Source organism: Coturnix japonica, chromosome 2 (genome assembly GCF_054131305.1).
Source record: "Coturnix japonica strain WE chromosome 2, WE-NBRP24, whole genome shotgun sequence".
NCBI classification, from domain to species: domain Eukaryota; kingdom Metazoa; phylum Chordata; class Aves; order Galliformes; family Phasianidae; genus Coturnix; species Coturnix japonica.
The window spans coordinates 99,316,518-99,333,495 of record NC_140664.1 but is presented as its reverse complement, the minus strand read 5'-3'; the positions used below and the strand labels follow the sequence as shown (position 1 = coordinate 99,333,495).

General features: G+C 39.2%; 1 protein-coding gene across 21 annotated transcripts in view; it reads left to right on the top strand.

Moving 5' to 3' along the window:
* TRAK1 (trafficking kinesin protein 1) overlaps positions 1 to 16,978 on the top strand; it is a 117,623-nt gene that overhangs the window by 49,738 nt on the left and 50,907 nt on the right. For 18 of the 21 annotated variants that reach the window (XR_014942923.1, XM_085538209.1, XM_015854101.3 and 15 more), the window contains exon 3: positions 3,478 to 3,672. Coding sequence is in view for 16 of the 21 variants with exons in the window: in XM_085538214.1 (XP_085394340.1) it covers positions 3,478 to 3,672 (195 nt within the window). In the remaining 5 variants the exon portion in view is untranslated. Of the gene's footprint in view, positions 1 to 3,477; positions 3,673 to 15,366; positions 15,775 to 16,978 lie in introns of those variants that run through there. The other 3 variants (XM_032442398.2, XM_085538218.1, XM_015854102.3) reach the window with 1 other exon arrangement.

Sequence of the window (16,978 nt, the reverse complement as noted above, 5' to 3'; positions counted from 1 at the left end):
AGTCTCCATGCAGTAGCGCCGTTCTGCAGAGAAGCTTCTTTTTACTTAACTAGAAGATAGCTGGCACCGGAGTTGACCCATTTTCAGGTATTGTGTGCTTTTAAAGAGAGAAAGAAAGAAAACTGTTACTTATTGAGGAGCTGTTTTCATACAGTTTTTTAAGTTTGCCTGTTTAAAATGTTTGAGAGCTGTATGTCAAGGAGGAGTATAGCTGGGGGTGGGGGGTGGAGAATGGATCACAACTGTAGATCAGGGAGAGGAATGGGTAGTTCCAGGAAGTAAAGTGGTGACTTCTTCATGCTTTCTCCAGAGAATTTCCTTGTTTTTCTTATCAAGGCCAGACCTTGGTGTGGCTCTGTTCAACATACTGCTTCTACACAGAAGTTGCTCCCTGTTTCCAGAGGAGCCATTTCAGGGTAGCACAGTTGCTCTGAGCTGTTTGCATGATGTCAGCCTCTGTCAGGGCTGCAGCTGAGGAGAATGGTGTTCCAGGAATGGTTTCTATACAGTTTCTGAGCAGTTTTCTTGTAGTCTCAGAGCCTTTTAGGAAGGAAAAAAAAAGTAATCCAGTGGGTACTGCGCATGGTTAGTTCTGCACCGCAAATGGTTGTCCATGTGTGGTGAGATAGAACTCTCATGACAAACAACCGAACTGTCATCTGTGGTGTTGAGGTACTGGGTAATAAGGCCCTACTTGCACCAGGTGGCAGTATCCACTGCTCAGAGATGCTTTAGTGACCTGGAAGGCCCTTTCACCTTGACAGGCTCTGCTTGAAAACAAACCAGTTAAACAGTAAAGACTGAGGACAGTTTGGACTAGAATCCAGCAGATCCTAAAGTAAGCACTTTATATTCCGTGCAGTGGCTGTATAGGATAGCTGTAGTGTACTATATCTAAAAACAAAGAAAACCAACCTGCCAGTACCAGGCTTTGAGAATCACAGAGCTTTCTTTTCTGTATGTTTATTTGTGTATGGTTTGTTTTACTTCTCTTCTGTTATTTTTCTTCTCTCATTTATCATTAGTTCTATGTGAAATAGATATTAAAATTGTAGAGATATTCCTTGTTCATAAGTCTAGCTAGCTGCTATTTTTACAGTATGATATGTAGTTGCCTATTCAGACAAAACTGTGAACAAGTGAAACTCAAAAGTCTGGTAGGGAATGGAGAGTGACAGATCAGCTGCTTAAAAGGAACCATGTTGTTTAAAGTGAGATCTTCACATCTGTCCACATGTATTTCCACAGTCCCTCCACCACCTTTCTCATGTACTTCATCCTTTCTTTTTGTCTTTCTATCTATAATTAGTAGTAGAGAAGGCAGATATTAAAAGCTAACTCAAGCTGAGTCTGAATTGCCTGGTGACAAGGTGCTGGCATAGTTCTTCCAATCCAGGATGCCCAGAGAAGCAGAGATACCCTGACAATTAAATGGCAACCTCTAAGAAGATATGGAATGTGTTAAGAAATAAAGAATACCTAAGATATTTAAGCAGTAAGAAAATATGCAGTTGGAGTGTTCTGTCTGATTTTGAGTCTTCTTTATTGAATGGGAAGATTGGAAACTGAAGCAACAAAATATCAGCAAAAAGTGAGGCCTCTGAAAGAAATTGGTTTCATATGTTCTAGAAAATATGCAGAGAAAGGGAAGGAGTAATGTCAGAAAATCCTACAAAGCAAAGCACTCTGGGCAATTGCCTTGTCTTACAAATCAGATGTGGAGAAGTTAACTTTGTACTAAAAAGAGGTGAGATGGGGTGTTCCTGCATGTGACACATCTCAGCTATGAAGATAGCAAAGCAGTGGAGCATACTACATGCAAAAATAAAACAAAAAAGATTTTACAAATTCACAGATTTTCTTTGTTTTTGTATAATTATTCCTATGGACTACCATAAACAGTAGCCTTCTGCAGTATGCAGGAGCCTTAGCAAATCTTTCTTCATAACATTTTCCTTATAAAAGCCAAACCTGCAATGAATGACCCATGCTTCGGGAGGTATCATGAGTTTATAACTCCCAAGAGAAACATTCAGCTCTTCAGATGGCTTGTAATTTGCTTGTAGAAGTTTCTGTTAGTCAAGATTGTCCAGAAAATGACAAATTAAAAATCATTTAGACTACAGAAAAAATAAATCTGGACAGAGCAACTTCAACTGTGGTTTCTTGAATCATTTATATTAATGAACACTTAATTGGTTTGGGCTCATCATGCTGTTTAACTCAATAGAATGATGTTACCATGTAGGACAAAAGGAAAAGCTTGAGCATCATAAAGCTTGAATGATATCTCAGGTGCTGAGTAGAGTGCTTATCTTACTTGTCTATCTTTGCAGTGTTAATCAGAACCATTAAAAAAAAACAAAACGCCACAATAACAAAGCAATCTGGAAGCCTTTGTACCTTCTTGTGACATCAAGTGCCAGCACCTCAAAAAAGCAAGGGGAAGAAGAGGAAAGACTGCATGACTGCGCCACTGAGTGTATTGCCATGATTTAAGCAGTGAACTAATGTTTAGTCATACACAACCTTAATTACTGTGTCCTGTTTTTCCTAAATAAGCAATTATATCAGAGCCTGCACCTATTTCCTTCTGGTAGATGGAGTTTAAAATCACAATAGAAGTTAATAACAATAGCATCAGAACACGTTGCCTTTGAAGATCTATCTTTTTTAGTTGTTAGACTTTGAGTTAGTTGTATAGAAACACTCAGGATTCATTATATAGTAAAACAGAAAAAGTGCCTTGCTCAACTTGCTTGAAACTATAAGATCACTCAGTTTCTTTTGAGTAGCTAAAATGTAGAAAATAATCTTTAAATTGTTTAATTTACAGCAACAGATTTTTCTTACAGTATCAACTGGCTTCTCTGAACTTAGATGGTTGTGGGCACTAAAGTGGGACATGATCAGCATTTCAGAAGCAGCCAGGCAGAAGACAGGTTTATACTTAGAGTTAGTGCACAGCTGTGGGTGCAGGGGAATGAGTTCTTGTTTCTCTGTGTGAATTGGTACATTCTTAATCTGGTAAGTTGCTGCAGGACCTCTTGAAGTGATGTGTGGGCTGACTTGCTTTTTGCACAGAGCTCCACAAAAATAGCAGGGCTGCACATGAATGCTTACTTCTGCTAATCTCTCTCTCTATATACTTCTGCAATGAGGCTTGGAGAATGCTTATATATGTCCAAAAGGTAGCAGCAGAGTCTTGGTGAAAGCAAAGAGAATATAGATTGGTGGGGACCTCTGGACTTTCTACTCAAATACACCGTTTTAAACTGTTAAACATCCTTACATTCTGTGCTAGTAGACATCTAATTTGGGGATAATTTGGGGCAGTCTTGTTTTCTAAATATCATCTAGCTGTTCACAAAGAAAAATCTTTTTGATATCAAATCAAACTGGCATATTTCCTAGCTTATACATGTAATACTTGGTTTAAAGTAACTGACAGAGACCGTCTTCTCTTTCTTTTATCAGATGTGTGCAATAGTACCAATCTTCCTGAAGTTGAAATCATCAGTCTACTGGAAGAACAGCTGCCTCATTATAAGCTAAGAGCAGATACAATCTATGGTTATGACCACGACGACTGGCTTCATACTCCTCTCATTTCTCCTGATGCTAATATTGACTTAACAACTGAGCAAATAGAAGAGACCTTGAAATACTTCCGTAAGTCAAAAATTTATGAATTGTACTGAAGAGTAAATGATACTATACTATTTTTGTTACTGCCTCTGAAATATCTGCAATTCTCTTACAGTTGTGAAAAGCAAGAGAACTGTTGGTTTTCAAGTTTGGTGATGGTTAGTAAAGAAAAGAAATAATCAGAAACAGCAGTTGCATTTGTTAATCTGTCCGTGTACTTTGTCACAATATCAAATATTGTGAAACTTCAAAACTTATTTTTGCTTGTTATCTCTCTGGCAAGAGGCTGAAATCTCTACGTTTATACAATGTAAAAGGCTTAGGCATGTCACCTTGCTTGCTTTTATTGAGAATATTCCTTGACTCGCTGTAATGCTGTCTGTGCTGCTGTGTGCCTGCATCACAAGATGATGTCAAATCATTTTTCTACAGCTTGAATTTCTAAGAAAGGCTCGTGAAGAACCAAACGCTGAGCATTTAGTGTGAAGACTGTTTGTCCCCTCGTTCTTTCTTTTGTTCATATTCATACTATTATACAGGAAGGTACTGTTTGTGCCTGGAGAGAAAGCTTGTAGTCTTGTGACCTTATGCATTTTTCATTCTTCTGTTTGAGCTGGTAGATCCTTTTATCATGGTGAATGGATTTGTGTCTCTGTGTTCTTCTGCTGTGGATGTTGACTTAGCTGTACAAGAAGACCAGACAAGTGTGATTCATCCTCCAGTTTCTCATTAATCATGTAGTCTGTGATTAAATTATTCTTCTCCCCTCCTCCCAGCTTCATGAAAAAGTGCAGTTTGGTTACACTTTTGAATGCATGGCATGTTCAAATAGTCTGCAGATCATCAAGTCAGTAGGTGACATACTAAAGCTTTAGTAGTTAGACTTGCACAGGGGTGGATTTACGTAAACTGTAGAGGTAGGTAATTTTAGGTAGTTATTGAGGTGCTTTGGAGTTCAAAAGATTTGAGTTACAGATCTCAAAAGAAGCCTTTGGAAATACAGCTTCATTGTATTGTCATGCATCTGGAGAATTCACTTTCTAATTCCGTAAGCAATTATTAATACAAAGAACTGAGTTACTTCAGTGCCTCAATGAAAGATGTGAAATATAAAATATATACCAATCATTGAAACTTAATTGAGACATCATTGTGGCCTTCCAGTATTGAGTTTATAAACATGAGGGAAATCAAGTTTCTACACAGATAGTTAGTGACAGGGCAAATAGGAATGGTTTTAAACTAAAGGAGAGATTTTGATTAGGTGTTAGGAGGAAGTTTTTTTTACCATGAGAGTGATGAGGTGCTGGAACAGGCTGCCCAGAGAGCCTGTGGATGCTCTTCACTTGGAGGTGTTTAAGGCCAGGTTGGGTGGGGCCCTGGGCAACCTGATCCAGTACTTGGTCTAGCAGTTGGCCACTCTGTCTATGGAAGGGATGCTGGAATTTGATCCTCGAGGTCCCTTCTAACCCAAGCCATTCTATGATTCTCTACCTTCTCCCCAGTCAGACAAAAACAGTGCAATATGGCAGGTGAGGCAGAAAGCTGATCAAGGGAATCAGTTAATTCTTGTTTCATAGCAGATATTGAGTGCAGTTGAAATGGTGGCAGTAGTTGATCTAAATAAACCTTCTGAAACATCAATTTTCTAGTATCTGTAGCAACAGGATTAATTGTCTCATCCTTAAAATGGTCTATGCAAAGGGGCTGTTGCATTAAGCACATGAATGATGATTTACTAGTGGGGAAAGGAAGGCAAAAATCAATGTGGGATTATCCCAATTCACTTCTCTAAGGTGTTCGTGGGATATGTCATCAGTAATGCATGACTGTTGAGAATGGGTACTTAATGAAGCTACTTGCATCAGAGAAATCAGATAGCAGTGCTTTTAACTTTGCATGCTCAAACAATTTTATCCAGCTTACAAGCATAACGGGCTGCAAGCTTTGCTATGTGCTGCAATTTGAAAGCTTCACCCAGTCAAATAGCTTGAATGAAGAAAAAAAAAAAAGAAGAAAAAAAAAAAAGAAAAGGTGATGTGTTTTCTGCTTTCATTGGTAATTAACTGCTTAAAGAGAAGGAACTAAGAAAGGAGAGCTTCTGTAAGGGAAGTTTGTTGCTTAACAATGATGTACAAGCATATGGTCAGCAGGTAGTGGCTTAAGAAGTTGAAAATGGACGAAGTTGAATTAGTCCCTAGGCTGATATCCTGGGAGCTGGGATCAATTCTTTCACCCTTGTTCAGTTGTGAACGACTCATACGAAGCTGGAGTGCAAGATCATAAAACTTTGGCATGTTTGGAAGTTATGGCACCGTGCATAAACATTGCTTTATGAAAAATGAACCATGAAATTAAAGATATTAAGTAGGTTGTCACAAAAGTGAATTGTACCATTATCACCCTGCAGAGTATTTTCCAGGGTGTGACTTCTAGCACTGTGATTCATTTTCAGAGCTGCAATCAGGGCACTCCTTTTGTACACGTTTACTTTGTTTTAAAAACCTTGATGGAGGAGCAGAGGGAAGGTGAATATATACTGTAACTTAGGACAACGTTACAGATTTCCACTTTATTCAGAGCATTATTCTTAGGGTCTGAGTTCTATGAATGTAGTTACATATAAGGAAATTTATAATCTGTCAGACTGTCTTAAGTGAAGGAAGATTTAATTAACCTTACTGCACCAGAAAAGGATTTCCTGCAAAATAAACACTATTACCTGAACTAAAATGTCCTATATGTACAGATTGTTATGTCTTCCTTGAGCTTTTTAGAAACACTTTGAAGATGAGCAAAATGTAATTGATGTGGAAGTCTGAGTTCGTGCAGAATATTTTTAGGTATGAAATGAAATCTTTTCATTGCTTATGGTTCCTAGTATTGCAGTATTGATCAGCTTTGAAACCACCAGCGTTATGAATAGTTGAGAAGTCAGAATGAAGGGATATGTTGTGGCTTTATTCAGGAAACGTTTGCAGACTGGGAAATACTGGACAGAGACAGGAAAGTCTGAGCTTGTTTTAATATATGCAAATATTGTGCATAGTTAACATGTGCAAATATGTATTTTGTAAGGCTTTGTGTTTATGCAGTGAGCTTATCAGCCCGAGCAACATTTTATTACCTGAACTCTCACCACACCAGTTAATTAATGTGTAACTACTTAGTCTGGAAATAATCTGAATAGTAACTAAACTGGAGAGAACTACTGGAATTAGGCAAACAGAACACTTCTGGTTTTCCACTAGCTATAAATGATAGCAAAGCATTTCTTATTTGACCATGGTGGTGTCATTTACTTTCTTTGTTTCACCAGTAATTGAGAGCAGCTTTTTTTGACCTTATTCCAGCTGCAGGCTTTGAGCACATCTGTGGCCAGTTACCATACTCAGTGACCCTTTAAGCTCTGTCTTGGTTCTGATCCACGTCTCTAGCTCTGTCTTGACTCAGTTGGTGAGTTTTGAACAACATGGATTTCTGAACCTGTAGACCCCAATACTGGATTACTTAAAAATGCTTTGAGACCCATAGAAGTAGGGAAGTGGAATGGTCTAAATATATACATATATATCATGTGGGTATATATAATGATGCACACACAGGCGCGCGCGTGTGTGTATATATATATATATATATATACACACACACACACACAATATGCATGTTTTGATGTACAGTTGGCTTTGTAGTTATCCTTTTGAAAGAACTTTGATATGTAATGACAGATTTTCAAATCTTTACTCAAAATGAAAGTAGTTCCTTAAATGTTTTTTTGGTTAAGCTTCACAAAGTGCCCCTAAGTTCTCCATGGACTATGTCTGAGAACTGTACTTACAAATATAATAATAAATAAAAATTACTTGCTGTTCAAAATCTCATTTGTATATGAATCATAGTACTACTTTTATTAGGTAAATGCACATAGGTTTTTTACATACCTGTAGAACATTCTGTAATTCATTCTCATTATCCAGCTAGTATTCCCCTTTTCTATAAAATAGGCTTGGTGCTAGGAAACTTATGATACTGCATACTTTTTTGACCCTGATTTTATTTTTTAATTTTAAATTTCTGAATAATATATTTAATAAGATATATTCTAAGGTTGTTTTGGTAGATTCAGATGTCTGTGAAAACCATTATCAGTGAATGAACTTAAATCACTTGTAGTGACAGTATTCTCTAGTTCAAGTTCATCTGTGTTTGCATTTGCTCCCAGGAGAGAGTGTATGAGAAATGCTACTTCCAAGAGTGATTCAGCTCATAATGTAACTAGCAGCTGCCTTGCTGTCCTTTGAAGTAAAAGCATTGGAGTGATGCAGCTTTTCTGAAGAGATGGTGGGTGTTTGGAGTAATGCACTATCAAGCTTTCAAAGCATACAGATACATTTTCATTCATCTAAGAAGCAGATTAGTAGCAATTAATGCTCACCCATACCAGTCCTGCTGTCACTGAACTCTGTTTCAGGGGATAGAGGGAGAGGAAATAGCATTACATTTGAGCTGTTTCCATTTTAATAATAGGAAACTTATCAAGAAGAAACACTTGTATTTGGGAAAATAGTCTATCATTTTGAGTGAAGGGAGAAATCGTATTTTCTAGACTGTGAACTGAAGAAGTGTGCCAGTGCTTTTAATAGGGCCACTGTCTTAATGGAAGTCTCCATTTGGTCCTTGATCATTGTTGGTTGTTTTTTTAGGTCTCCTTGGGCTTGTTTATCAGTTTTTAATAGAGCATAATGGCATATTGTACTGAACTGTGAAGGGCTCCTAGAGTACACCTGTGCTTTCTTGGTATTCAAAGAATGCCATGTATTCTTATCTTCTGTAATATCTCCTTAAAATATATATAAGAAGGTACTAGAAACACAGAGCTGAAGGGAGGAGGGAGAGCTTCAGTGGAAATGTAGATTAAGGAGGTCACTATGATATGGGAAGGTTTTCAGTAACATGAAAGAAAAATATCTTCTGCAGCTTGTGTATAATGAGAAACTTAGAATTAAACTTAGTTGGACTCATTTCCAGACTAGCAGGACTTGTCATGTAGAGGTCTGTAAAGGGTAAGTACTTGCTGCACTTATTTAATGGTTATTTGAGTGCTTTATGTCAGTGATATGTGCTTTAATACATACATTTTTCTCCAGTCTTCTGAACTTGTTCGACCTACTTTTCTAATGACATATGGTTAGAGCTGAGTCAAGATCTGACCCATTAAAATAAAAAAAGCATTAAGATTTTGAAGGGTGTTGAATGTGTTTATGCGTATGGAGGTGGTGGCCGTCTTGCACCTCTCAATTCTTTACTGACTGTAGAAATCAGTCTCATTTTGTTGGGTGACATAGTACCAGTGTTCTAGGACTGGATAAATTCAATAGGATTGAGAGAATACACTTCAGTACTTCCAGATTCCACAAAGAGTTCTTACTGAAGATTATTCATCATTTGCTTCAGCTTGGTTAGTATTTTCAAAAACAGTTTTTGTGCATTTATTGGCTGCTTGCTGAACCCTCAAATGTTTAGCATCTGGATTCTGTTTCCTCAATGCAATTTGATATATTAATCAAGTCTGCATGTCACAAAACTCTGTTAACAGTAGGAAAAATGGACAGTAGTTTTCATCTTAGCACTGGGTTTTGTGTGTGTGTTTTAATAAGCCCTAGCAGACTTTTGGACATCTAACAGGGTAGGATTAAGAGCATTCACATTGCCCCTTCTCTTTGTAAAGCCATACAGACAAATAGTAGGTACTTGCTTCTTTATATTTGGAGTCATCCAAGGCAGGAAAAAGGCAATTATCTGTTCTCCCCATTCTTCATCTACTTTTCTATATTTTAAATGCATCTAGTAACTTTATTTGACCTCATTGCAGCCTTTCAATACCTGAAGGGAACTTACTCCCAGGAGGGGAGTAAACTCTTTGAAAAGGCTGATAATAGCATGACTAGGGGAAATGGTTTTAAGTTAAAAGAGGGAAGATTTAGGTTGGATGTTAGGGGGAAGTTCTTCACTAGGAAAGTGGTTAGGTCGTGGAACAGGCTGCCCAGGGAGGTTGTGGATGCCCCGTCCTTGGAGGTGTTCAAGACCAGGTTGGACAGGGCCCTGGGCAACCTGATCTAGTAAATGTGTGTGTTTGGTGGCCCTGCCAGGCAGGGGGGTTGGAACTACATGATCCTTGAGGTCCCTTCCAACCCGGGTGATTCTGTGATTCTGTGTGATTCTGTGATTTCTGTGATGGTGCTGTTGTTGATTGAGATCTTAGGTGATACCTTGTGTAATCCTCACTCACTGTTCATGGTGACTGCAGCTGTGCAAATCCCAGGCTGTGGGGGGTGCCTGCGGCCTCTCCCTGAGCCTTGGGAGAAATGACCTTTCCTGCAGGTTTATGCCCTTTGCTAAAGGGCTGTGTCACCAAGTAGAGACGTTAAGAGGAGGTCAGTAGCATCAGAGAGGATAAAACACATGGAATCTGAAGAATGGCTGAGGGTTGTGCTGCCATTCAGAAGGACCTTGACAAGCTGGAGCAATGGGGTCAAGAAGAGCTTCATGCAGTCCAACAGAGGGAAGTGCTGCATTCTGCACCTGCAGAGGAACTGCTCCAGGCAGCAGGACATGCTGACTGACCAGCTGGAAGGTAGTTTTGCAGAAAAAGACCTTTACGTATTCTTGATAGGTGTATATACATTCGAGTATTCTTTCTAAAAGTGGCATCTTAATGGATAATGAAAACAGTTTTGCAGTTATGTGTTTGAAGACAGCATGAATTTTGATTTCATACAGACACGAGTATATTACTCTTCAGGAATCATTCAGGAATTACCAAATATACCACAGAATGTAAAAAATTTTACCTTGGTCCTTTTCGGGGGGAGGGGAGAAATAATCCTATTGTGTGGAAAAACAGTTTTTGTCCTTAAGTAGCTTAATCTGTCTGCTCCTGTCTCACATTAAATTGTCTTGTTTCAGTGGGAGTAAACTGAAAAGATTCCTATGAAGCAGAGATTTAGTCTGTACTAGGTGAGGTCGTTGGGCTCTTATGGTGTTTGGACAGGAAGAGGTGTCCCTAGGCTTTGTCCCATGTGTAGAAAGTGCTTGTACCATTTTGAAGCTTTGGACAATAACTACATTTGACTAAAGTAATCAAGTCTGAAGCATTCATTTATTTTAAACACTGGTTCTGAAAGCTACTGGTTCAAGGTGTACCAAAGTGTTTTGGTTCTACTCTTTTCAGATGAAGCAGGCCGCTGTGACTTCTCGCTTAAGGAAAGTACTACACTGGAAGAGATCATTATCCTAAACTGCAGAGTAGTTTATTATTACTACACGTGCAGTCATGGGAACACTCTTGCTCTCTGTTATTTTAGAAGGTGAAATCCAAGTAACACTCCACTTCAGTAAATTCCAAAATAACAATATGCCAACCTGCCCTTGAAAATCGTTTGTTCTTATAAATATGCTCTGTTTTCCTTTTCAGTGCTCTTTAATAACTTAAAAAAGAAATAGAAGAAAGGAAGTGGAAAAAAACATCAGCTTGCAAATGAACTATTGTGGCAAAGCCTGATTAGTAGTAATATGTGTTGCATAATGGTGGACTGTACAGCAGTTCCTCTGGCAGAAAGGACTCCAACTGGTGGTAGTGGGATGGGTAAATTTATCCCGTGTGTTCGTGGCTCTAGGAAATAATTAGAGTGTATTGAGTATCAGGACCTGATTTGATGCTAGACCCAAGGGAATAAGTGTGGCCCAGACGTCATTAAATGGGAGTCAGTACACTATTTACCCACCATGAGTCCAGCATGATGCATCCAGCTCTCATGTTCATTTCACAAGATCTTCCCAGAATTGAGGAAGGTTTGAATAAGAAGGCTGGGAATGACTAAGCATGGGGAGTCATGATTGGTGCTGAGGTTTGAGATAAAGATATTATTTGTTTCTTTGCCAGCAGGGATGACTTATGCGTCTTTGCTCCCTAGCAACATAGTTGTCCACCTTCCTGGGTGTGCTGCCACAGGTTTCTTGAGAAGCAATATTTGTAAGTTGGGTAGTTGAAATTATCTTTGTCAAATATTCTCTTGAAAGAAAGAAAAGCATTTGTATTGTTTTGTGACCTGGTTAATTTGGGAAGTTCAATTCAGTGTTGGGCTTATGGCATAGATTCATTACAGCAAAAGGGAAGGAGGAAGAGAGCTCATGAACTTGGCAGTCCAGGTTTTCTGCCTAAATATATCCCTTTGCAACTGCAAACTTAAGTATTCAGTCTATTTAGCTTGTCAGTGTTGGCTACCAGAATTCCTTGTTAGTCTGTATATTTTGCTGTATGGATAACAAATAAGTTTCTTTGTTTTGTTTAAACACAGAAAAAATGGCATAAGAACTAGTAGCTGGAAGGGAAGACCAAATGAATGTGAATAACCATGTATGGATTTAGAATATGAAAAATGTTATTGTTTGTAATCACAAATTTAGTATCTGGAATCTTTCCTAAGCTGAATTATCTGATAAGTATTAGGCAATTATCATGGTAATACTGTAGTCAAATGCAGTGTTGCAATACAGAGGTTTGAATACAAGGAGGCTTAATGTTAATAGAAGCAGTCCAACAGAAAATCATACTGTTCTGGTAGATACTTCTTATATAAAGACACTTATTTGTATGAAGTAAAACTGGGCTGCAGAAGTTGAAAGATATTTTTGCTGCTATGTGGCTGCTTTGCTGACCTGGCCATACTTTCATTTCCAACCCAACAGCCCTTCCAGCCTGCCCCTCCTACAGCTATAATTTCTTATGTAGTTGAAGGGCTACTTGCATGTGGATACCTGGATTGATAGTGTTCTGTCTGGGATGTCTGTCTTCAGGCTGGGAAGGCCACACCATCTTTCCATGTATCTTGAGTATTTCTGAAATCACTTGACTGCACAATTGGTTTTCTCCACAGAAAGATAATGCCTTTCTGGATTATACCAGTGTGTTTTCAGTTAGCTCTGCAGAATAACATCATTAAAATTGAAAACAAACAAAACCCACCACCAAAACCAAAGAAAGATACAACAACAAAAACCAACACCGAAAACTGGATCCCACCTTAGCACTACTTTCATCTCCTCTCAGTGAAGTGTGTGTGTTGAGACAGGGAGGAAGGAGGAGTGAAAAGAAAATTCCATCATGTTTAAAAAGATTTCCTTTATTTAAATTGTCAGGAAATAGGAGAGAGGCCTTTCAGCAATTCTGATCTGGAGGCCAGCATCCACTCTTTATAAGTTGAATGCGGATTTAATAGCATTACCAACCTTAAATTACCTTTTAGACAAAAATAATGCAAGTGGAACAAATTGCTTATGTGCAGAGCAATTGAGTTAATGTTACCACAGAAACCTTTATTTTGTTCTGACAGTTTTTTAACAGCACAGCCTTAACAGCAAATCCAGCTCTCACCTTGTCAGCATACAGAACTGAAACTGCAGGGCTGAGCTAGAGCTGGAGTGCCTCTTCACATTCCTCTATTTCTTCATGTCCAACATGAGGGAGGGTTGATCACTTCTGGCAAAATTGCGCACAGCATTCAAAATGTTAATTATTTTTTCAGAACTGTGTAAATTTGCATGTCCAAATGCTGTTAGTGACTTTATATATAACCCTTTGCTCTTTACTAACCTGAAATTAAAGCCCACTTATTTTGTTGCTTTCTTGTCAATATGGAGTGTAGAATGTAAAAAAAAAAATAATAAAAACCAATCAGCAGTATGAAGCCAAAAATAATACAATCCCTGTGAAAAGGAAAGTAGGTTTTATTTTTCAGAGCATTGTTATCTCTTAATGTGCATCTTGATTTCAAGAGGGCAGAAATAATTTCTGGAGTGGCATCTGTTGGAAAAAAAGAATGGTTTTTGTGCCTTTCGTGTTGTAAGGCTGGAAGCTACTGGGGCATGATGATTTCCTGGCTTCTGGTTGGTGTGGAGTGGTAGGAGCTGAAGGCAACAGCTTGGGGGCAAGGTGCCAATAAATTATATGATTAAAGCTCTGTTGCTTTGTTTGGAGGTAGCCTTCCAAGAAATGGATGTGTTTCCTACCTAGAGCAGCATGGCTGACTTTGCTCAGGTATTACACCAGCTCAGCTGTCCGTCAGATAGAATACAGATGTTAGATCGCATTGTTTGGAGCCTGGCTGTTCCCCTGATTAAAGAGTATAGGAGGGAGGATGAAGTACAGGACCGTAGGAGTAATGCTACTCAAACCCAGTAATAAGTAACATTACTCCAGAATTGTCCCTGTCCCCCAGTCCCTGAATTGTCTTAGAAGAACTCTCTCTAATTCGTCCACAACTCCTACTGAGGAACTCAGAATTGGACTAAATCCTCACCAGGACTAGTTAGAATCCTGTGCACATTGCCAAAAAGGCTACATTATTGTCTTCATCTCCTACAGATTTATTTCTTTATTTTCAGACTGAGAAACACTGTTTTCTGGTGAAATAATCTACTTGCACTCAAAGCTGTCTTTGAGTTTGGCCCTGGACTGAGACTTTGGAGATGAGTGAATAGCATAATTCATTGCTGCTAGCTGCTGACAGTGTATGTGAACAAATATCTTACTCTGTGATTCAGAAAACAATATGTAAAGGAATGTGATAATCTCCAAGCTTGAAGTTACTGTAGTGATAATTACTTACAGTAAAATTGAATCTCTAATATGGTCACATTAGTATTAGCAGCTTACGTTTGCCTCTGTATTGCTTGACAATTCCTTATTTTATTTATCTATTTATTTTAACATTAAAGCTAAGTGGTAACTCCTAAGGAGTAGAATAAGCAGTAACAATCTGGAATGTAAATGAATGAGGGGATTTTAATAGAAATCTGCCATGAATGAATTAGAAAGGAGAGGGAAAAAGATTGTTTGGTTCACTCAGAGAGTAGTGGGGCCCTGGCACATCTGGCCATAAGGAGCTGTGGGTGCCCCATCCCTGGAGGTGCTCAAGGTCAGGTTGGATGGGACCCTGGGCAGATTGGAACCAGATGGTCTTTGAGGTGTCCCTTCCAATCCAAGCTGTTCTGTGATGTCCAGAGCTTGAAGCATAAAATTCAGTAAGAGTGAATTTGAAATCATTTTTAGAATAAGTGGTGAAAATTCATCCAAACCCCTTGATTTCAGCTTAGATTCTTAAAATGGAGGAGGGTGGAAGGGTCAGTAGTTCATGGAGAAGGCGAAAGGCAGAAGCAGATTGGCTTTATTGCAAGAAGAAATGTGATTCTCTACCCATTTTTCTAGTTCCTTCGTTTTCTGCTTGCCACTTTTAGCTGTAACAGTGTGCATGAGGGATTCTATTGTATCAGCCCGCAATAAAGTAACGAAGCAATACTGTTTCATTTTCCATGGGGAAGGCAGGCTTTTATCAGTACATGTGGGAGAGAGTAGTAATGGACTGGCTTTTCATTATTAATGTACAGCATGTACCCGGTGAATTACGATGACAGGATGCTGTTCAGCAAGCAGACAGCAGAGAATTGGATCCTCTTTCTGCGAAAGGATGTTTCATTTCCAGCATGGAGGGCCACTTCTAGTCTGCACAGGCAGAAGCAACAAAATGCATTCTCTGCATCTCCTCATCTCTTCTGGAGCCGGCTCATCTCCATGGCAACTCGTTAGGCTGAAGGGGATGTGGAGCCTGGGGAGGGATGGGTTAGAGACATCCGGGCGGTGTTGTGTGCCCCCACGTCAGCGTATCCGCCTCTTGATAGGGCGAGCTCGGTAACACCCAGCCAAGGCTCCTGTGCAGAGCTGCTTTATTACAGCAGCCGCCAGGGCATCTGCCTGAGAAATCTCCCTTCTTCATCCTTCTAGATATCTCTCTACATATATATTTCCCCTCCTCCCCCCAGATTACACCCTATCCTCCCCCACCCCTTAATTTAGTTGCAGCCTCATTGAAGATGTGCAGCTTATTTCTGGCTTCCCATGAGCTGCCTTGTGATGTGCCGTTCTGCACAGGCAGGAAGGCATGGCTGCATTTCACTTGACCTTAGCAGCGAAGTGCAGTCTCGTCTGTTGCTGAAGGATACTGACTATGCAGAAATTTATTGAAGCAGATTACTATGAACTGGACTGGTATTATGAAGAATGCACGGATGGTAAATCTTTTTGTTTTTTCTCCTCATTTCTTGGTGCAGAATCTGAATCTTGTAAGACCTGAGCATTGTTATTAAATGTTTTAAAAATGAAGTTCCTTGTAAAAGGCCACACTTCGGTGTGGCAGAGATGCCTGCATCTCTGTTGCACCTCAGCATCTCTTCTGAGCATACTGCAAGAGACTGCTGTAAGGCTTGCTCTATTTCTAAGGGAGTGGCAGAGGAATGTAGGCACTGTACGAGAGCTCCTTGGGCAAGGGGAGAAATATTTGAAATGCTTGCTGTATGTATCATAATTGAACTACTTTTGTCTATATATAAGATTCTGAATCAGTTTGTGGCTTAAGGCTTTGTATTTTTCTGCAGTGCCAGTACGATGGAATATCTGTGTAGTTAATGCGTTAATAAGCAGCATGTGTTTTATCTCTGGTTATTTCTCTATGAAAGACGTTTGTAACATGACTTCTTAAAACTGGAGGAGGTTTACTTCTGGAGCTGAAAAAATTACAAACAGTTTTGATGGCGATCGTCCGAGCCCATTGTGATTCCAGATAGAATGCATGTGAGGAAGATGAGGGGCACCCAAAATTGCACTGACTGCAGAGTGGAAAAAAATCAAGATTATTCATCAGTGGCATGTGGTAGTAACCTGTAAAACAGCATGCAGCCTTTGGGAAGGCAGTAGTTGTATTTAGATTTTATTCTGGTTGGGGAGCTTGGCTTAAAGGAGGCAAACCCAAGCTCACAATGAAACAAGTAACAGTAAGGAGTGTAGCTCCGGGGGGCTGTGGATAGTATGTATGTAGTACAGAGAGATATTTTGTAGTGCTTTAATAAGTGCTAAGAGGGGCCAAAAATAGTAAAGATGTGTGACAAAATTTGATTGGGTTATTGTGGTCTCGTGGGTGCCACACCGTTCCATTTGTGCCTATGTACTGGATTTCTGAGGTGAGTACAGTGTCAGAAAGGTTGTTCAACTTGAATTTCACTGTTTCAGTGATTATTCCTGTCCAGGTATTGAGGGAGACAAAGAGCAAAGTGCATATTTATTTGAAAGGTATAGGTCCAACTACTTTTAGTAAGACTGAATCCATTATGTAACTTTTATCCTCTCGGTTTAACCCTAGTAAATACTGTAGCATCTGATTAATCTCTGTGATGTAACAGACTGGGTTGGCCTGCTTTTGGAAGCTTGAGTAATAGGACA